The sequence below is a fragment of the Triturus cristatus genome, chromosome 7 (genome assembly GCF_964204655.1).
Source record: "Triturus cristatus chromosome 7, aTriCri1.1, whole genome shotgun sequence".
NCBI classification, from domain to species: domain Eukaryota; kingdom Metazoa; phylum Chordata; class Amphibia; order Caudata; family Salamandridae; genus Triturus; species Triturus cristatus.
In genome coordinates, this window is record NC_140590.1 from 445,759,640 (window position 1) to 445,782,150 (window position 22,511).

General features: G+C 42.9%; 1 protein-coding gene across 1 annotated transcript in view; it reads left to right on the plus strand.

Moving 5' to 3' along the window:
- The window catches only part of DNAH9 (dynein axonemal heavy chain 9), a 1,479,259-nt gene that overhangs the window by 1,055,701 nt on the left and 401,047 nt on the right, over positions 1–22,511 (plus strand). Inside the window, exon 62 of the mRNA XM_085616775.1 lies at positions 7,137–7,264. Coding sequence (XP_085472901.1) covers positions 7,137–7,264 — 128 coding nt within the window. The remainder of the gene's footprint in view (positions 1–7,136; positions 7,265–22,511) is intronic.

The following is a 22,511-nucleotide window of genomic DNA, read 5'->3' on the forward strand; positions in this document are numbered from 1 at the left end:
CACTGGTCCCAGCGAGGTCCCCCAGCACTCCAGAGTCTGAGTCCACCATTTGTTGACCCCTCCACGACTCCCCGACGTCTCCTGCTGCCTCTTCACGGAGACCCCCTCAACCGCAAGTGTCCCAGTAAGGTGAAATCTGATCTCAAAGAAACCCCTGAATCCAGCTGGCCTGTGCCCTGAAGAAGCAGACCTGAGGTGCACCCACATCCCTGAGCCCTCCAAATTACCTGCCCAGCTGTTGGGTCCTCCCGGAAGACTTCCTGGACCGAGCCTGCAGCCAAAATCCCAAACCGGCAACACCCCCTTTGAAAACAACAGGGCACGCGACGCAAAATCAGCACTCTGCACCCGGCCGCCCATGTGCCGCTGTGGGTACACTTTGTGTGCTAACTTGAACTCCCTTTTGCCCTGAATTTAAGTCCAGGAGCTTTGCTACATCAACCTTGTGGCCTGCTCATGAGCAGCCACCAACCGGAGACCCTCTTATCCCCCGTTGGATAACATTAGGCCTCAGCACTCTGCACTGGGCCATCCTACTGCCACTAAGGGTGCTCTTGGAGTGCATCCTTGATCCTGGAGGAACTCTTGCTCTAAACCCAACAACCCAACTCCCAAAGCCAAGTACTTACCTGTAAACAGATAACTTCATTCCCTCCTGTAGGATTGCATTGACTGCTTTTCTGTGTGGAGTTGGAAAATTGTATGAGAACTTAAAAAACTGTATATTTACAAAAACTGATTAATGTTTTTAAGCAAACAAATTGGTCTGAATTTAGTCTTTGAGTGTGAGACATCATTTCTTGCCTGAGTGTGTACAATAAATGCTTAACACTATCCTCTGATAAAAGCCTTACTGCTCATCCCACACTACCACAAATAGAGTAAGGTTTTATCTACTTTTACCTCTGCCTACCTTTGGGGATCCACTGGACTCTGTGCACACTCTAACTTACTTTGGTATGGTATACACAGAGCCAGCTTCCTACATCTGGCAGTTGGTCTCTGTTTTACAGAGTTGTACCAGCACCTAGTTAACAGTAACATGACTGACCCGAGGAAGCTTGCTAAGGAGGCAGACTTCTTGGCTAGAACCAGAATGTCCGAAGAGGTATCTGGGGGAGTGAGGGGGGACGCCCACAATGGTGGTTACAGTTTTCCATAGAAGAAAGTGGGAAAAGAAAATCTTAAAAGTGAGGTACTCTCAAAAGGCCATCAAAATAATTCTCAAGGGTGCATTGGTAACCAGTCTCAGTCTGATCCTGAGAAGCAGGAACTCCTTAAATGAACCTGAGCTCACCATCTGGTAGCTTAACACAGAACACTGAGGCTTAATTTAGAGGTAATGTGTAAAGTATTTGAGCAATACTTCAAAAAGTAAAACAGAGGAAAATCCTCACAAAAAGATTCCACATCAGGTTAGGAAAATAGAACTTAATTTAATAAATAAAACAAGACCAAAATGACAAAAATCCAATAAGTAGAACTTGAGATATGAATGTTTAATAGAATTAACTGCAAAATAGAACTTAGAAGCAATAAGCTCTTGCTTGAGATATCTGGTCGCACTGAACCGGGACAAAGTCAAAAGTTCAGGCCGACCGCGATGGATTGTGTGTGCCGGATACAAGGACCCAGTGAGGCCTGATTAACAAAAGTACCTTGTTCCTGGTTGTATTGTCATTGAAGATGCAAACTGAAGTGATGCAATGCGTCGTTGTCGATCCAGGCAATGAGGGTGATGCGCTGGTCCAGATTCCTCTAGCAGCGCCGATGCATCTGCTCTGATGAGCTGCGATGGGGAGATTTCTCATTGAGGATGCCATCGATGGAGATGCAGTGACCTTTTGCAGTGGTAGTTCCAAAAGCGATGTGTCGGGCTGACTCACACATTGAGGGTGATGTGCTGGTTCTGGCCACTCAAGAGGAGCAATGCTCTGGTTCCAATCCACACAACAGGAGTGGTGCAACAGTTCTGATACATTCAACTGCGCTGGTTCGATAGAGGATGCGTTACTGAAGCAAGCACCTTAGGACTGACTTCCAACGGTTCAGGACTAGGGTGGCACCACTTAGCACTCACAGATAGCAAAATCCAAGTTTAGAAGCAGTTACGTTGGAAGTCTTTTATTTTCCTGAGACCTCAGATGAAGAGGCCAGCCTACTAGCCCTTGGAGCCACTCTGGGTTCAAGTGATGTATGTTCAGTCCTTCTCACGCTGCACTGGAACAGCAGGCAGCAGAGCAGCACAGCAAGGTGGAAGTCCAGCAAAGCAGGGGTCCAGCAGAGTGGCAGTCCTTTAGCAGCACAGCAGTCCTTTTTCCTGGCAGAATCTTCACAGGTCTTGAAGTGTACTGAAGTGATAGTGTCTGAAGTCCAATACTTATACCTAGTTGTGCCTTTGAAGTGAGGGACACTTCAAAGACAGATCTTTGAAGTGCACAAAGCCCCCCTGTCTTGCCCTTGCTCCAGACTCACTACAGGGGGTATGCTGTCCTTTGTATGGGGACAGGACACAGCCTAATTAGGTTTCAGTGAGGCTGGGTCCAGCGCTTCCCTCCCATCCTGCCGGGATGGCCCATCAGGTCACACCTAAGCTCCCATTGTGTGTGGCTGTCTAGGGAGAATGCACAAAGCCCAGCTGTCATCCTCCCCAGACGTGTATCAGAGGAAGGCAGCAGGCACCAAATGAAAAAAGTAAGAAAATTACAAGTTACTTAAAGTGGCATTTTCAGAATATCGATTTAAATTTCAAATTAAAGTTAAGTTGTGCTTTTCAATTGTGATTTAAGAGATACCAAATTTGGAAAGTCTATCTCTTCACAATTGGGAATTACACTTAAAACATGCATTAAGGTAGTCCTAATTTTAACCTATGGTAGAGATAGGCCTCGAAGTAGTGAAAAACGACTTAGAGAGTTTTTCTCTGCCAGGACATGTGAAGGTACCTGTCCTGCCCTTTAAATACATTTCACGCTACCCAATGGGCTGTCCAGAGCCTACTTTAGAGGTGACCTATATGTAAAAAATGGGAACATTTGGGCTTGGCACAAGGTTTATCTTGCCAGGTCAAAATGGCATTGGAAACTGCGCACAAAGACTCTGCTATGGCAGGCCTGAGCGATGGTTAGTCGGCTGTTTAAGTGGGTGGCACAATACGAACTGCAGGTCCACTAGTAGCGTTTAATTGACATGGGTAGTGCTGCACGAAGCTTCACAAAAGATACACAGTGCAGCTTTCTGGCGAGCGGTCAATGCTCCATTCCTTAAAGCCGAGGATACACCTACGGTAGTAATTGCTATTGGAGAAAACCTGTGAGTGGATTTTTATCTCCGTAGTAAATAAATCTGGAAAAGAGGATGGTATAACTCAAAATACAACAATAACACGAGGAATTACGGCCACAGCCGGTGAGCACATTGGTCTCTCTTTTTCCCTGGAGGAAGTAACATATGCAATAGTCGAGAGCAAGGGAGGTAAGGCACCCAGACCTGATGGCGTCCAGGTAGACTTTTTTTTATCTAATTTGCTTTTATGGGGCCCACTTTTAACGCAGGTTTTAGCAGCCTGCTCTACTACTGGATTCATTGAGATATGGTCAGAATCCATTGTAGTACCCATTTTTAAAAAAGGTGACAGGCAGGATCCAGCATGCTACCATCCAATATCCTTGCTGGACTCACTGGCAAAAATAGCGTGACGAATCATCTTGAAGCAGTTGCAAGACGGGGCAGAAGAAACCCAGGTGCGCTCAGACCTACAATTTGGGTTTCGTCAGGGCTTGGGAACGCTCAAACAGGCACTGAACCTTAACATCCTGACAGGGAAGTACACGCGGTCAAAAGAAGGAAAATTATATCTCACCTTTTGAGACCTATCGGCAGCTTTTGACTGCGTGGTACACGATAAATTATGGAAGATTTTAACTACTATGGGGATGGAGACATTATTAATTCAACTTTTAAGAAAACTTTACTGCAACGCCAAAGCAAGGCTCCGTTATGGACTTAAAGGAGAATGCACTGCACCGTTCAAGGTCGAGAGGGGGGTTAGGCAGGGATGCATCCTGGCACTGTTTTTATTCACTCTCTATACCAATGGTCTTGAACCAGCAATGGGAGCAGGGTGTCAGGACCTGCCACAAATAAATGAATGCCCTATACCCGCCCTCTTGTATGCGGACGACGCAGTGCTGATGGCCCGTACTCCATTGGGACTCCAAAGGGTACTTACTAGGTACACTGAGTACATGGAGAATCTTGGCCTGTGCGTTAATATCTCCAAAATGTTTATAATGAAGGGCGGCAAAAACAGCACCAGTTGCAGGGAGATTTTTATTGACAATAGAAAGGTTGAACTGACCACAACATTTCCTTATTTAGGTATTTTAATCGACCACAAGGGGACATGGTATCAGGCCGTAAAAAACATGAGTCTACTCTATATGAAAGCTACTGTGGCCCTGGCTAACTTTGCAAAGAAGCTGGGAAGAAAACTGCCAGCCGAACTCCTTGAAATTTATAAGGCAAAGTGCACCAGCATAGCAATGTACGGGGCAGGTGTATGGGGCTACCGTGATACCAAACCTATCCAACAAGTGGAAAATGCCTTTCTAAAATACCTTCTGGCGGTTCCAGACAGTACCTCTATTTATGTATGCCACACAGAATTAGGTTTGCCTTATATTTCAGATACAATTAAGATCCAACCATTCCTGTTGTGGCACAGGATTTGGACCTCCACTACAACTTCTTTTAACCAACATGTTTTAAAAGATAGCCTCACGCTAGACCGGGTTCTGGAGATCCCCTGGCTAAATTATGTAAAAAAAATGATGAAAGATCTGGGTCACCCAGAATATTTTAACAATCATGATATTTTACATACGGTAAATAGAAAATTTCTTTAAAAATCCTGTATGACCTTCAGGAAGGCAAACAGATTTGCAAGTGAGGCAGCTAAATCGTCGGTACAATCCAATCAACTTATACTCACTACATTTGGTACACAGCCGTACCTACATTTTGCATTAAGTGGGTATGATCAAATTGTTTTAACCCGTTTTAAATTTGGATTTTTTTACCGTGCAGTAAGCTTTCCTGAACTAAACGACTGGTCTCCAACACTAATTAACTGCCCCTGCAATAACCAATCCCAGCAATCAACCATGCACGTGGTTTTACTTTGTAAATTTTATGCAACGCAAAGGAAAAGATGTATTTTACCTGTCTTAAGACTCTGGGGACTGAGACAATGCAGGCATGCATTCCTAGCCTTGCAATTTCTGGATAACAAATGTTTCACAAAGTCAGTTTCTTCCTTCTTGAAAAGCATTATTAAACACAGGAAAGGCATGATGATATGAAAATGCATGAGATATCAAAAGGATTTTGAAAAACAAAGTGGGTACTAATCAATATATTCTTTAGTAATCAGTTTTTTTATAATGTATTGGGTATTCTTTTAACTATATAATCTTGATATTTTAACAGTTTTGCTTTTATGATTTTCTGTACAAAAAATCGAATAAAGCTGGATTGATTTGATTTGATTTGTCAGGGCATGGGCATATGTAGTGCACTAGGGACTTATAAGTAAATCAAATATGCCTATAGGGGATGAGTCAATATTACCATGTTTAAGGGAGAGAGTACGTGAACCTTAGCACTGATTAGTAGTGGTAGAGTGCACAGAGTCCTAATCTGCAAAAACAAGGTCAGAAAAGTGGAGGAGGTAGGCAAAATGTTAGGGGAAAACCACCCTAAGGCTATTATGTCTTACAGATATTCATAAAAATATACTGAAAGATTAAAAGATTGTACATTCCATATTTTAATAAAATAGAAGTTCACAAACTTAGTAGATCTTTATATTGATTTTAGTTATATGTCAAAGGAAAGAATCATAAGTAATGTACATTGTAAAGAAATTTGTTGTTGTGTCTATATGGTTCAATCAGAGTGAGATTATTTTCTACTATGTTGATAAAACTAAATTACTGCTATGTTTCATGGTCAGAGTACAAGAGATTACAGCTTTAAATTTATTAAAAATATTTCTTTGACTTAGATTGCAAGTCTTGATAAAAATGGTGTTTGGGAGATGCAAACAAATATACTTAAATTGAAGCTGATGAGGCATGATAGCTCTTGCGAGATGATTGATTGCTGTACATGAACTCTTTAAGCCTTGTCTTCATTTAGACACATCTTTGTCATTAGAGCAAATCAATATTCTTGTTAATTTTTCAAGATAATTCCTTGATGAAAAGGCTTGCACTGGTATTTGATTTTTTTCCTAGTTCAAGAAAATGGATGCTAAATCTCAAAGAACAATACAATGTATACTGCAGAAGGGAAAAGCCCCAAAGGCAATCTCTGGGGGCATTCATAGGTGTAATTTCAGTCCCCTTGAAACGATTACAGCTTTAACTTTAATAAAAATATTTATTTGACTTAGTTTGTAAGTCTTGCTAAAAATGGTGTTTGGGAGATGCAAACAAATATACTTAAATTGAAGTTGAAGAGGCATGATAGTTTTGCAAGAAGAAAGAGGGCTGTACATGAACTCTTTAAGCCTTGTCTTCATTTAGTAACATCTTTGTCATTAGGTCAAATCAATATTCTTGTTAATTTTCTAAGATAACTCCTTGATGAAAAGGCTTACACTGGTATTTGATTTATTTCCTAGTTCAAGAAAATATATGCCAAATCTTAAAGGACAAAACTATGTATACTGCAGAAGGAAAAAGCTCCCAAGGCATTTTCTGGGGTTATTCATAGGTGTAGTTTCAGTCCCCTTGAAACTCAGAATGTGCATGTGTTGCTAAGTATCACAAGATGTCCTTTTCCTATTGTCTATCATTCTTGTTGAATCATTTCTTATACAGTATTTCATAATTTAAGTTTCTGGATTAACTACTATATACTTTTTTCCCCTTAAATTCAAACACTGTAGAAATAAAATAAACTCATAATTTATAGTAAGCAGGCTACATTGCAGTTGCAAATTTGTAGTCCTCACTGTTTAAAATGTGCATCTAAATTGATGGATTCTGATATCCTCTGCTTGCCCAAAACCAAGGAAATCGTGTTTGTTTAATGTACTCCCTCTAACATCAAATATATTTTTTTCACAGGAAAGAAACTCGGATATACTTTTGACAACATGAATCTCCACAATGTGTCTCTTGGACAAGGTCAAGAAATTGTAGCTGAGCAAGCCTTGGATTTGGCTGCCAAGGAGGGGCACTGGGTCATCTTGCAGGTCAGAATGTCCACTTGACTCACAATGTATTGTAAATCAGCCAAAACACAAGGTTCTTTTAATATCCAGGAGATTATTTGCACCTAAAATAATATTTTTTACTTATATAGCATATTAATCCTGAACTTGTTTTTGTTGAATGGCTTGATTGCTTCAAATAACAATGTTTATAGAGGAAAGCATATATGAATTGCCTAGTAGGCCCATGTATGATTAATGATTATTATTGCTTGAGATAGCCAGCTGAAGGCAGTTGAAAATGGTACTTATAGCTTAAAGTATTTTAACTTTATTTTCCCTACATGCATAGGCTTTTAAGGGCAAGGAGAATATGATACAGTGTGATTTTAACAGTGTGCATTAAAAGCCATCTCAGGTACTGATGTTCAGAGTGACACATCAAATTGTCCAAAACGAGGATATTGAGCTGTTCAGAAATACACCAGTTGGTTCAGCTGGGCACTTGACCTTCACTTAGCACTCACTTCATTTACCATTTACTTCACTTTGCATACTATTTAAGGATAAGGGAACTTTCAATAGCCAACATGTTTTATTTTCTCCTAGCTTCCCATGCTACTCTCCTATCACAACCTTCAGCTCTCCTGAGACCCCTAGAATCACATATTCCTAGAAGAAAGGGTTTAGGTCCTTGTGGTCATATGGCTATATTTTCTTTTGCGATTCTGAAACTATATGTCTGCTGGAGTGTGTTTGTGGGAAAGAGAATCGTGAAAAAGTTTAAAGCCAAAAGAATACAAAAAGACTATGACTGGTTCCCAGAACTGTCTTTTTCAAACATTAACTTCTGTGTCTTAGTCAGATACCGAACTCTTAGCCTGCTCATAATATGATTCATTAGAAGTAGGGTTGTGTTGCCTTTGTGCTCTCAGCACCTAAAAAGAAACGGGCTTAGCACTTTGCAAATATTGGGAGTAGGTGAGTGTTTTAGTTGGGACCTAAAATTATTTCAAGGGCTTTTGCTGTAAAGTTTGCGGGCACCAGTTGTAAAGGAACTGAGGGAGAATTTAGAGATTTTTGGAACACATAGTGGTAATTGTGTTTAGATTTTGTTCAATAATGAATTGATAGTTGAGGTATAACCTCTGCTGCACCACACCCTTGTAAGTTGATTCTACATTTCACCTAAATGTAATTCAAAAAATATGTAGGAACCTGTGGCGATGCACAACTACAGGTTCAGTAAATGTCGTTCACTTGCATTTAAAATAAATAGTATGTGGGATAGATTACTGTCTAACAATGGAAGAATGATGCCTGTTTATTGTCTTGTAGTCTTACACATTGACAACTTATCTGTTAGTGGGTGGTAGAGTTACAAGAGCCTTAGAATACTCCTACCATTACATTTATACATACTTTCCAAAACGTATCATCCTTTGTGAAAGCCATTAACAAACAGAAAACATTATAACTGGTGCGTATGTACCCACACATTTGTCATGATCCACTAAATTAGGTCTTAAAACCTGTAAGTTCAGTTCTGCCCTAATATCTCTTCCGTTTGGGGAACATCTTCGACTTCCAAGTGATTTACATTAAAGTTTAATGATACTTAAAGGAAATCAATAATGATAAAGTTACATTTCTTTCACAATCAAATATCGTAAATCTATTTAGGCAATGCTTCCACTAGCTAAGCACATCTGCCTGCATAAATCTTCCTTAAATAAACATCACTCTTGCAATGTTTTTGTTCCTCTATGGGGACATATGTTCCCTATGGAAGAATCCACGCCCCACACAAATATTAAGTAACCTGTGGTGAATCACATAAGGTGAGCATTGCAAGTGCTAATTTTAGAATGATACAGGCCATAGTTTTTTTTATTGTATTTAGTAGCAAAAAAGCTGAAACAGTGTTATGTTATCACCTTTGATACTGATAAATGATTGCTTGGAACTTTACTGGAATGTGCAGTTTTATATTTGGAATCCTACCAGCTTTCTAAAAGGATGCAAAGAAGCTGCAGAACTTAACAGGGCACACTACCTAAACTAAATAAAACAACAAGACAACAAAAACATGTCAAGACTTAACACAATACAAAAAACAGAGAACAATAATATTTCAAAACAATAACAATATAACTTCAGTACAACACACAAAAACATTGAATTGTCATAAGACAGCACAGTAATCCAACACAAAAGCAACACACCACTTTATGCACAGCCTCTATACATCACAAATGTAAGGAAATGCAAACCAATAATAACACAACACAAAACAAGAACAAGAACAAAGTACAGCAATACAAAAATACACCACAAGCGCAGCACATTAAAGTGCAACAAAAATATAACATATAATGATAACACGAAAAAACACAACACATCAACTCTAACCTAATACAACTCACAAAACACAATTTCCTTGTATTGTGTTATGTTGTATTGTATTGCGGTTTGTTGTATCATGGAGATTTTTGTTGATATAATAATTTGTTGTTTTGTGTGTTTTGTGTATTTTATTTTCATAATGTTTGAGCTGGTGTTTGTTGTTTTGTTTGGGTGTTGTGTTGGTGTGTTAATGTTTAGTGTTTGTGGTCTTGCATTGCCATTGTATTGTGTTGGTGACTTTTTGCATTGTGTTGCTGGGGTTATCATGTTTCATTGTGCTTTTGCTGTGTGGTTTGTTGTGTTGCATTGCTTTTTTGTAGTTCTGGATTTCTGTGAATGAAATACTATGCGCTGTTTTGGTGCTGTTGTATCATAATATCTCAATTGAGCTTTTTCTGCTTCAACAGCCAACCATATTCTTGTCACATATTACCACTTTAACAAATCAGCTTTTATTACACAGCAGTAAAAGGTGATGGCACCAAGCATTGTGCTATTTACCACCAACCAACCAAAATTTCTTATGACATGCTCTTAATACTGACTTCCGTGTAGGTAAATTTGAATGGAATTCTTGTGTGGAAAAGAATGATGTGAATTCCCACAAAGTTACATGCTTATGTGGATGTTAACCTGGTAGGCACACAGAGAAAGATTCACATATCCAACCCTGACACCAATTTTGCAAAGAAGGTCATTAGCAGTTACAAAGTGGCTGTTTTGGTCACCTTACTCTGCTCAGGTAAAATGGAATGAGTTGACAATATTATCTAAGGGGGGGGGGTTGCATCTTGGTAGCTACTGACTTAAGTGAAGCTTTCAAAGCAAAGCTAAGGTTTCTATATCACCCCACAGTAAACTCATTTGGGAGTGCCTTCTCTGCTGCCACAATCAAGATTTTCTGTGTAACTCAGAATATTATGTTTTAGATCTTTAGTTTTCATGTGGTATCACAGTAGAAGGTTGCTTAAATGATGATGTCATCATGTATAACTTTATTTGTATCACAGAGATCTTAAAAAGTACATAACACAAGAGAAATTAAAAACAGAATATAAAAACATTTTCTAAAAAAATTTAGTTTTGGAAAGACATAAATACCTGACAATTCAGTATGTTCACAAAAATCCACTCTGAATGGACTCCAAGGGCCTCATGTAGGTAGCATACCAGTTACCACTTCTTAAATACCGAGCCGTACCGAATCGGTATTTAAGAATCAGTAAGATATATGTAGGTAAAAATTCGGTAACAAGTACCGAATCGGTAACGTTCGGTAATCAAGAATCGGAAATCACCGATTCGGTAAATACCGAGGTGGTATTTACCGAATCGGAAAATACCGAGGTGGTATTTACCGAATCGGAAAATACCGATTCGGTATTTACCCAATCGGTAAATAACATCACATGACTTGAGGAAATAGCCAATCCTGTGCAACCACACCCCACCCAACCAGGAAGTGGCAACACCCAGGCAGGTGCACATAATTAACAGACCCTGGAGAGGCTTGGAGTGCAGAGGAGAGGCAGGGAGCCAGTGCCTGTTCGTGCAGCAAAAAAACATCATGTCCAGCCAGAGGACACAGAGAGATGGAGGGGAAAGGAGGAGGAAGCTGAAATTCAGCCCCAAGGAACTCCAGGTGCTGGTGGAGGAGGTGGTGAAGCAGCACCAGAAGCTGTTTGGGAGGCAATCCCTGCAAGTGCCTGAAGCTGAAAAGCGCAACATTTGGCTGGCCATCCAGGCGCAGGTCAATGCTGTGGGAGTGACCCACAGGGACATAGAGGTCCTCAGAAAGCGGTGGTATGACCTGAGGATTGTAACCAAGAGGAAGATGGGGGACATCCAGAAGGAGGCCAGCCAGACTGGAGGTGGAACCAACAGGGCACCTGCCCTCACCGAACTGGAGGAGCTGGTGGGGGCCACAATCGAGCAAGAGAGCTTCGTGGGTCTTGGGGATGCTGACAGCTCTGCCAGAGCCGCCACCCAACAAGGTAAGACGAATGCACAGCAATGTAGCCCCCCCTATCCCACATCCCCCATTGTGAAAGGAGAATCCCACTCCAGTCCACATGTGTTAGTGCAGACAGGCAATGCATTCTGGGAGATGTAGTCAGGGAAACACCAACCATGAAGTAAATGGCACAGGGCAACAAGGCATGTCACACACATGAGGCACAAGGAGGCAGAGGACATTTTGGAATGTGAAATTATTTATTGTGATGCTTGCAATGCAGCCCTTCGGGGACACTGAGCCGATGTTGCATTTCTGTCCACAGATGTGACATCACGCAGGACAGGTCATGCTGCAGGAGAGAGGGCACACCGGCCACAAAGATCACCTCTGGCCAGCACAAGTTCAGCCCAGGGAGCAGGGCCACAGGCAGCCGCACCACCAACACAGGCAGCCTCGCCTCACCCAGAGCCAGCATCACCGCACCCAGAGCCAGCATCACCTCACCCAGAGCCAGCATCACCTCACCCAGAGCCAGCATCACCTCACCCAGAGCCAGCATCGCCACTCATGTTTGAGTCACCGGCCACATCACCGCCTGCAGGTGTGAGAATGAGGAGGCGTCCTGCAGCCAGGCTGCGAGCCTTAGACACCTCGTCTGACGACAGCAGGGGCCCTGAACAAATCACCATGCCCCAGGATGGGAGCCATGCCACTGTGCCCTACACCTCACAGGCAGCACAGACGGGAGCAAGAGGGCGCCGCAGGTCGCGTGTCCAGAGTCCACCAGCAACCATTGACAGCCATGGTGTCTTCTCGGGGCTCGAGGGCCAAATGTTAAAACAACAGCGCCTGCAAACAAAGGCAGTCATGTCAGTCCAGAGGCACATGCGGGTCATGAGATCTACATTAGTCAACATGGACAATAACATCAGCGCTATGGCAGCGGGCATTTGGGACATGTCCCACTCAATCCAGCAGTTGTGCAGCAAATTAGATGCTGACATAGATGCACGGCGCCGGGAACGGCAGAGGAGGGTCACTACCACCAGGGCACTCAACCGTCTGGCAACTGCCACTTCTCTACTCTGCCGGCGCTCTGTGTCGATGCAGGAGGGCCTGACACACTGCTGCAGCGACGTGTCTCGGGGGATGGTGCAGGTGACAAGTGCACTAGAGGTGCTATTAACTAGTCAGGCGGCGACAACTGCTGCAGGGGATGCTGCGGAAAGCATCGACACCAGCAGCCGGAGCAGCATTACACCCCCTGTTCCAGAAGGACGCAGGAGCAGCAGGCGGCTTGGGGTTGGCTCTAGTGAGGATGCTCAAGCCGTGCCATCCAACACTGCAGCGCGTATGCGCAAACATTGATGCAGCCCTGCGTGGCCACTACCCAATGGGTGACGTAACCCTGGACTTACTCCTTGTATATATGCTGTGTTGCCAGATTGGCTTGGTCTTGTGTTCATGGCGTAGTGGCGCATTAAACTACGTCATTACATACCACAACTGGCTGTGTCCCCTTACTTACTCAGAAATAGTTGCATGTGATCACTGCCCGTCTCTCTCTCCCATCTATTGCAGTTGGCACTCTAGCTGCATTGCCCTCTGGCTGGCCTGACTCATCCTCGTTGTCCTCAAAATGTGTTAGTTCCACATCTGTACCTTTCTTCGTGGCAAGGTTGTGCAGCATTGCACAAGTGGCAATGATCTTGCAGCAGTTGATGGGTGTGTACTGGCGTGCGCCTCCGCTCTTGTGGAGGCAGCGGAACCTGCTTTTCAGTAGTCCAAACGTGCGCTCCACCACGTTGCATGTAGATTTGTGTGCCACGTTATATCGTCTCTCACTCTGGGTTGATGGGTGTAGGTAGGGAGTGAGGATGAATGACCGGCAGGCATATGCACTGTCGCCTAGGTGAGTAAAAGGGAAACATCAGTCACATGCCTCTATACACGATGTATTGTAGGTTTCAAGGGGCGTCACTGTTACTTACCTAGCAGGTATCCCTCTCCAAATTCTCCGGCACTCAGTCGTGTGTAGATCCCACTGTTCTGGAAGATGTAAGAGTCGTGGGTGCTCCCAGGAAACTTCGCGACAATATCAGTGATGATGTTCCCTGCATCACAGATCACCTGCACATTGATGGAGTGGGTGGACTTTCTGTTCCTGTAGATGTGCTCAGTGTCAGCTGGTGGGCAGATTGGGATGTGTGTGCCATCAATACAGCCAATGACATGGGGGAACTGTGCCATGTGATAAAAGTCAGTTTTAGTTTTCTGCAGTTCAGCCTGTGTGTTTGGGAAGCTGATGTAGTGGTGCATTCTCTGCATCATGGCATCCAGGAACTTCCTGAAGAAACGGGACAGGCAACTCTGGGATACACCACCCACCGCAGCTATCACCACCTGATAACTGCCGGATGCCAGTAGATGTAGGCTGCAGAGCACCTGCACATGTGGTGGTATGGCATGCGCCCTTCTAGTTGGCTGGTCCAGGAGTGGGTGCAGGTCCCTTATCAGGTCCATGATGGTTTGGGGGTGTAGCCTGTACCTTTCATGTATCTCTGCATCAGTCAGTTGGAAGAGTGTGATGCGCTGTCTGTAGATTTGTTCCTCCCGTCTCCATGTCCTCAGACCTGCTGCCTGTAGACGTAGGCGCCTTGCAATGACATACAGAGCGGCCATGTTGTCCACGCTGTTGCATTTTGGGATTGCTTATATGCACTGTTGATGGTTACCACCTGCTTTCAATCCATGTTAATTACCGACTCTTAATTACCGATTTGCATAGATTTCTTAATTACCGATGGTTCCTACATGTCATTTTCCGTTTTACCACTTCATATTTACCACTTCATATTTACCGAATCGGTAAATATGTATTCGGTAAATATGAATCGGTATTTTTGGATTCGGTAATTATGATTCGGTATTTACCGCTTCATATTTACCGAAAAGTTGTTTTTGGACTCCTACATCTCACTTGTCTGAATACCGGTCGGTAACGGCATATTTACCGAAAATCGGCCGTTACCGACCGGTATTTGGCGACCTACATGAGGCCCCAAATGTCATTTTTCCTCAGAATCCTGTTCTTCCCAATTTCCAATTGCTTGAATCCCTGACGTTTCTTGAAAGCCAAACTGCTACATCATTGTTAAACCCAGGAATAATGGAGTAAGCACAACAGATTTTCTTTTAGGTCAAACAGTATCCCCCAAACACCTTTGCAAAACCTGCTAATCCTTTTGACTGGGGACTAGGGGTGGGCGGAATTTGCGAAAGTGACTTTCGCAAATTATCGCAAAAATTTTAAAAATCTCCGCAAACACGTGGAAATATCGCGAAGATGCGGAAGTTTTTTCCCTGCCCGTTCGCGGTATTTTCTGCGTGGTCGCGGCTGGCCAACTTACCCATGTGGTTGCTCGCGGGCGCGGCCATCTTGTTTTCACTCTTCTCGTGGTGCATGATCGCGAGAAGAAAGACGTGATCGCGCGACCAATGACATTACTGCGGGCGCGAACTGTCGCGAGACAGCGCAAATGGCTACCAACAATCCAACATCTCGTGGAGAACGAGACCGGATCGGGAAAACTTGTCGGCGAATGCGGGGATTCAGGTAAGGCGATCGTGCGCGCGCGAGAATGTATTATTTTACAGCGCGAGCAAGAAACAAATTATCGCTAAGCTGCGGAATGCAGAAATTTTGACATTTTCGCGCTCTCCGCGGAACGCGAAAATGTCAAATTATCGCAATTTCCACGAGCGGAACGGAAATTTAGCCCAGGCCTACTGGGGATCTCCCATTTTGTTCTTATATCTCAATGCTGGCACGTTGTCCACAAGAAGCAATACATACCACTTTACCTTGTCCTGTGTGAACAGCACACTGCAAACAAACATGCTTACAACTCTAAACAATTGATGTGCAAGTTCTTCTCTTCACCGTCCAACGTTCACCTGCAGATAATACTCCACATCTCATGTCCTATCCGTCCAAACTCTCATTCAACTCTATCGATATCTCTGACTTTCCTCCCAAATCTTTCCTGCGATGCCAAGTATTCCCATTAATTAGCCAATAATTCAGCTCCTCCATTGACTCCTGATCCAAGAATATCATCTGTGAGTATTGCCAATTCAGTCTCAGATATTTCATTTTCAATCTGTTTTGCACCTGATAGTAAAAAAGGCCTGGGAATATTGTGTGTATTGTTGATGAAAGTAAACCTAAAATTCTTGCCAACATTCTCAATGTTATTTCTTCTATTTCTATGAATATCCCTAATTCCTTTGTTAGTCTTTTTTATTCCTCCCTTGGTTATCTTAGCTTGGTGTGCGCAGAATTCACCACAAAACCAAGCAACTGAGTCTCCTGACTTGGAATCAAACAAGACTTTTTCATGTTGACCACAAACTTTGGAATTGTAACATATCTAGCTCTAAATGTGTAGAAAGATGGTTTATTTCTTCTGTGCTATTAACAAAACATCATTGCTAGATTTGGGGGTCTCTAGTTGGCACAGGTATGCACTTGTGACAAATAGAGACCCTTGCCTCTAGTCAGGGTATGGGGGTACACTCCTAAAATAACCCCTGCTCACCCCCTTGGTAACTTGGCACGAGCAGACAGGCTTATCTCAGAGGCAGTGTGTAAAGCATTTGTGAACACATACAGTAACCAAGTGACAACACTATAGATGGATACCACACAGGTTTTATATTAAAAATAAGTATTCTTTATATAGATTTAACACAAGACCACAAACGACAAAAATCCACAATACTGTTACTTAAAATGGTAGTTTTAGCTTAGTTCTCTTTAGTTCCTGAATGCAACGCTTTTAGTTCAATGTACCTTTAGATGCGACACGCATGGCACTGAAAGTGTTGCAACGATGGCGATGCGATGAAAGTTTGGTGCAAAGAATTAAAGATGTGAAGATCTTCCTGATACGGCACGCTTCTCCGATGTTGCGAGAAGACTCATCTCGATGCGTCAGCTGCAGCAGCGAAACCCTTGTCCAGTGATACGACGACAGCGGCTTTGGCGGCGACACTCTTCTCCAACGATGCGAGACGCTTCCGCTCGATGCGACAGCAGCAGCGGCGACACCCTTGTTCAGTGATGCGATGGCAGCAGCTCCGACGGTGGCACGCTTCTCCGTGGATGCGAAGCGCTTTTCTTGATGTGGTGCAGTGTGACAACTACAGCGACGACATCCTTGTTCAGAGATGTGACGGCGACACGCTTCTTCCTTGTTGCGAGACTCTTCTCGTGATGCGGTACAATGTAAAAGCTGCAGCAGCGACACCATTGTTCAGAGATGCGACGGCAGCGGCTGTGACGGCGATGCGCTTCTTTGGTGTTGCTAGACGCTTCTCGTGGTACGGTGCAATGCGACAGCTACAGCGGCGACACCCTTGTTCAGTGATGCGACGGCAGCGGCTGCGACGGCGACACGCTTCTTCTCCGTGAGTCGCGCTTCCAGCTACTTGCGACACGCAGTTCCTCAGAAGGCCCAAAACAGCAGCAGGCACTTCCAAAGAACTCTGAGGAGCTGGTGGTTGAAGTCTGTTGTCCCTGACACTTCAGCAGGAGGCAAGCTCTTTTCCAAACCCTTGGTGATCCTTCACAAGTTGATCAAAAGTACACACAAAGTTCCCTTCTCCTTTCTTTGGCAGTCAGGCAACCACTGCAGGCCAAACCCCCAAGCAGCACTTCAGCTTAGGGATAGTCTCTCCTCAGTTTCTTCTGGTTCCACTCCTCAGCAAAGGTTTCTTCTTGTTTCCCAAAGTGATCTAAAGTTCTTGGGTTGGGGTCCCAATATTTATACTAAGTTTTACTTTGTTCTCTGAAGGCGGAGAGGCCTTTGCCTAGTCCAAACCAGTTCTGGTCAGTCCTGGAGCACTTTGTTTACATGACTCCTTCTTTCCTTTCAGAGTGCAGGGCAGAGAAAATCAGACGCACCACAGGAGGTGGAGCCAGCATTGTGGAGGGAAGGCACAGCCCTATTCAGGTCCCAGGTGCAACTCCTCCCTCCCATCTAGATGCAGATCTCTCTATTCACCACTGGGCTACCTCACCCTGTCTCCTGGAATTCCCTAACCCTGTCACTCAAACTCCAGACAAGGAATACACAGCCTAGCAGAGGCAGGTTTGAATGGTTAGACAAGAAAATACCTACTTTCTAAAAGTGGTATTTTCAAACACAGAATGTTAAAACCAACTTCACTAAAAGATGTATTTTATCATTCTGAGTTCAGGCGTACTAAATTCGAATTTCTACCATGTTCCCTGAGTCAGTTAGGATTATAAGATGTAATAATCAAACTGCCCATTCTATGGAGAATAGGTAGCCTTGCAATAGTGAAAAACGAAAATGGCTGTAATTCACTATTAGAACGTGCCACACACACCAGGGATGTCCTACCTTATACTTACAATTCACCCTGCCCATGGGCCTACCATAGGGGTGTCTGATATGAAGAAAAGGGAAGGTTTAGGGACTGGCAAGGGGTGCACTTGCCCAGTCAGCATGACAGTACCAGACTACACTCAGGCTCTGCAATGGCAGGCCTTAGACACATTTTTACAGGTTGCTTCTGTGGGTGGCACAACTAGTGCTGCAAGCCCACCAGCAGCATTTGGATTTACAAGCCCTGGGTACTCCTGGTGCACTGTACTAGGGTCTGACAGGTAAACCAAACCAAACAATCATGGAATCACAAATTCATAGTCGCCCACCGCAATGCTCATGGAACGCCTCCTTGATGCAGAGTAAGGCAAGGCAGCCCTTTGCGCCTTAACTTACTCCATATCTATGAGGTCATGCAAAGCCATGCAGGGTGTCGCCTCATAGATATGATTGAGAAGCCTGCACCATCGGAACATCAAAAAAAGTGATGCTCCGGCGGCACAGGCCTCTTGTAAATAAGGCCCTCAGTTCTCAGTTCAGACGTCTTCGGATATTGAAACATAACTACCCAATTGCCAATCATGACAAATCGTATTCCCACCGATGTTTTTTATGCAATACATTATTCTTCTGATGTGATGTATGGCTAGTATGGTGTCAAGGGAATAAAGAGAGTAAGGCATTGAAGTTTGTAAAGTAATACAAGATGCCCGTTAGTCCTCTAAGGCTGAGTATTTCTTGATTGATTAGTGTAGGGAACTGAATTTATAAATCTGCATTGTAGAGAGGCCTCTGCTGTGTCTGACCTCACAATATTCAAATTCATATGAAGCATCACAATATTCAAATTCATATTAAGTAAACTAGGTACTATAAGGAATCCTGAGCTTCGAAATGTTGCAGCCCCTATGCACTACATGATTTCTTAAATTGTAAGCAAGTTCCTAAGCTCTGGCCATGCCTATTGGCTGCGTCCTCCAATCAAAGACACTTTCAATTAATCTACTGATCACTATGCTCCCATGAGAACAGTCCCCAGGTGCACTGGCAAATGATGCTACCAATGATCGTTTTATCCAAAATAATCCAATGTGACTCTAAATGTATGAAAATTAAGTTAATGCTTTCTGGCTGTTGTCCTGAAACACTTCTCATCATGAGTCTTCCACATTTTTCATGATGATAATACAATTGTCTTCTCAGATTGATTGTTGTAACTGTCAATCATAATCTCCAATGTGTTTCAGATCTCCCTGGTCCTTCATCTTGGGGACATTGGCAATTATCAACAACATAAAACAAATCCAAAGCCAAAATCAAGATACTTTCAATATTTCATATACATTAATTAGAAATAAACATGCATTCTACCAAATATGCTAAAAAACATTCCTTGCTAGTCAAAACCATGATGATTAAATCATATTCTTTGATGCATGAATGGGTCTAAAAAATTCTTTAGTATATTGTGATACGCTAAAAAAAAAGTCACAAACCTTTAAAATGTACTCAGCATGATCATGTCTTTGATGGCTTGACTTGGCATCTTCTTCCAGTGTCTACTTTTCTCAAGGTTCTGCAACTCCATTACCTGTGCTCCAAAGGTGGCCTCCACCCCCACTTTGGGAAAAGGCTTTATGTATAGCATGACACAGGTTCAAGTAGGAAAAAGCTTTGCCCTGATTATCAAAGGTCCACTGCCAAAAGTCCAGTTAATACTGACTTGCAGGATTTCTACCCAACAAAGGATACAGCTGTCTCTATTTATAGTGTTTTACCCACTTTCACACCCTCAGTGAAAGAAATACTAAAACCTTGAAGGCTTATCTTGGTAAATATGTCAACCCATTCTCCCTTTGAGGATCATAAAGTGGCTACATCACTTACCATCAGAGCAGCCTTCGAGTTCTAGGAATTGAAGGGAAAGCATAGACATGTCTCCTGAGCCAATCACCAGGCAGATGGAATATCTTTCAGGAGATAGTTTTCAATCTTCTCCCATTCCGAACTCTATCTTGAGAGTGGTTCCATCAGTTCTTATAAAATGTACTCAGCTGTGCTATGGCAAATTTCACTGAGCAAATTCTACTAGAGTTCCTGCACAATCTTCACACATGTTCTGCTGCAAAAGACCCCAGATTCTGTTTGTCATTGTTGAGTTACTGAAACAACAGTCCCATAAAATGTTTCTCGAGTTTTCACAAAGAGTGGAACTGAACTTGGTCTAGACTTTCTTCACTCTCACTTTTTCTATCTCCCTCTCCGTCCCTTTTTATTTATATTTTCCAAACAGAACCCACTGGCGTCATGATAGAAATCAACCAAAGAAAACGTCCACTCTTTATAGGCCCCTCTGATTTCCTAAACTTGTGAGAGCGGCTCTTCCAGACTATTTCTTTTTAAGGCAAGATACATTTCAGATCTTGGAAAGGCCCTGAAATATCTCTAAAATATCTCTTTCCTACAAGAAGAAAAGAGTCAGTGGTTACATTGGCTTCTTTCAGAGACTACTTTCCAGCATCAACTGCCAGCCCCTCCCCAGGATCAGTGCTTAATTTGAGTAGGTGGGCCCACCATTACTAATTTTTGGGGTCTGTGGGCAAGACGGAAAAACAAGGGAGGAACCGTCAACAAGGAAGAAAGCAGGAGCCTTCAAGAGTGAGATAAAGGGGCAGTGAGAACCTGGCAGTAGATTAAAGAGGCATGAGGTGGATTCTGGACTACAAAGCCTTGGTATTCAGAACTCAGATATTTAAACACACCACCCGCTGTCTTTTGCACAGTGATTTGCACACCGGCACTCATTATGTTACAAAGTAAGCACTGCCCAGGATGGAGATATAAATATCCACAATTATGTGTGAGCCCCAGCAGGCTCTGTCACAGATAGGTTATAAAGCTTCCTTGTTAGGATTGGCAATAATGGGACAACAGATGAAAGTAACTATAGCAAATTGTATAATGGAAATCTTTTGTAACTAATGATTTTAATTTTCTCCTAAATAGCTATATCATAGCAATAATGGTGCTTTTGCCAATTTCTTGGCTGAAGTTGTCACAGACTTGGTTTTAGCACTGCGTAGTTTTAATATCACCTGGCTGCTGGACCTAACCTTTGCAAGGCACAGGTATTAATGCCTTAAGTATTGTTAAATCTGATATAAAAAATATGGAAGTAGGTTCAGCTTTACTTCCAAAACCCTGGCCTTGGCCACATTGCTATAGTGGCAGATTGCACATTGCTTCAGTATGCCAGCATAACAACAAAAACGGCTTCCAGGGAGGTCACACACAGTTAGGTTGGAAGGCTGAAACTATGAAAATGTCAGAAATGCAAGCACGCCAGTCCAAAAATAGGGAGTTCCATGGAAAAAAGATGAACTCTCCATGATGTACAACTCGTAAATAATAGAATTTTTCACGCAGAAATGAATTACCCATCCATCTAGAGCCTAGATGTATTCTAAGCAAAAATGCAGTAGGATTTCCCAAACACTTTGCCTACACATTTGCCTTTACACTAATAAAATCCTACAAGGGAGAGCATTTTTTTCTCCCCTCTTTTCTGTTGCCACAACATGACACCTTTTACCAGAATGAAACCCTGATGGATGATTTCTACCCACAATGCACCTTACTGGAATGAGGAATAGGTATACCTCTGTTTGCAGCTCTAAGAGCCTTGTACCTTTGAGAACCGCAAGCTGTGCTGGTGGGCTCCTTTAAGAGTTAGGCTTGCATATCTGTTAAGAAGATTCCATGAGGTCCTCTGTGCCAGATTCTTCTTCCTTTCTAAACCCTACCTTGCTCCATTAGAATACTCAATTCATTTTAGCTTATTTTCTGCCCGTCAAGTATCTTTCAAACCCTGTACAAACATTTTGTTACTCTGCTTGCAGACTGAGTCAACTTTGCCTTGGTCTTTAAATATGAAGGAAGAGTATGTGTCTTAACTTGCTGTATAGTGACATCAATTTACCATGCGTATGTCCATGCCAATGGAGGCCTAGAAAAGGGTAAGCTACCAAGAAAGCGCTCACCCTCCTCAAACCACCCCCTTCCACTGTTTACTCTCACCTCCTTCCATGTTATCTCTCTGCGTATCCTCTTCTGTTTGTAAGCTCTGTACTCTCCTCTAATTCAATTCATCTTCCTCTAAAATCTCTCGTTGCTCTCTTTTTCTCTGAGTCTCTCTTATTTCCTCTTATTATGTTACTCATTCTCCAATTTCATGATCTTCACTTTTGTGGTTCTCCCTTTAGGGTTTATTTTCTACTTTTGTTACACTCTAAGCTGCCTCTCTCCTTTCCTTCAAGACTCTACTTTTTAAACTGCTGTTTTTTTTCTGACCTTTTTGACTGTTTCTACTCTCTGATCACTACTTTGTTGTCTATTCACATCAGATTACTTCAACTCCTTCCTCCTTTTTTGTCTGTCAATTTTCAAGTAACGTTCACATTTTTCTCCTCCTCTCTCATTTTGTTTTCTGCTTTTTCTCATTTCTGTTCCC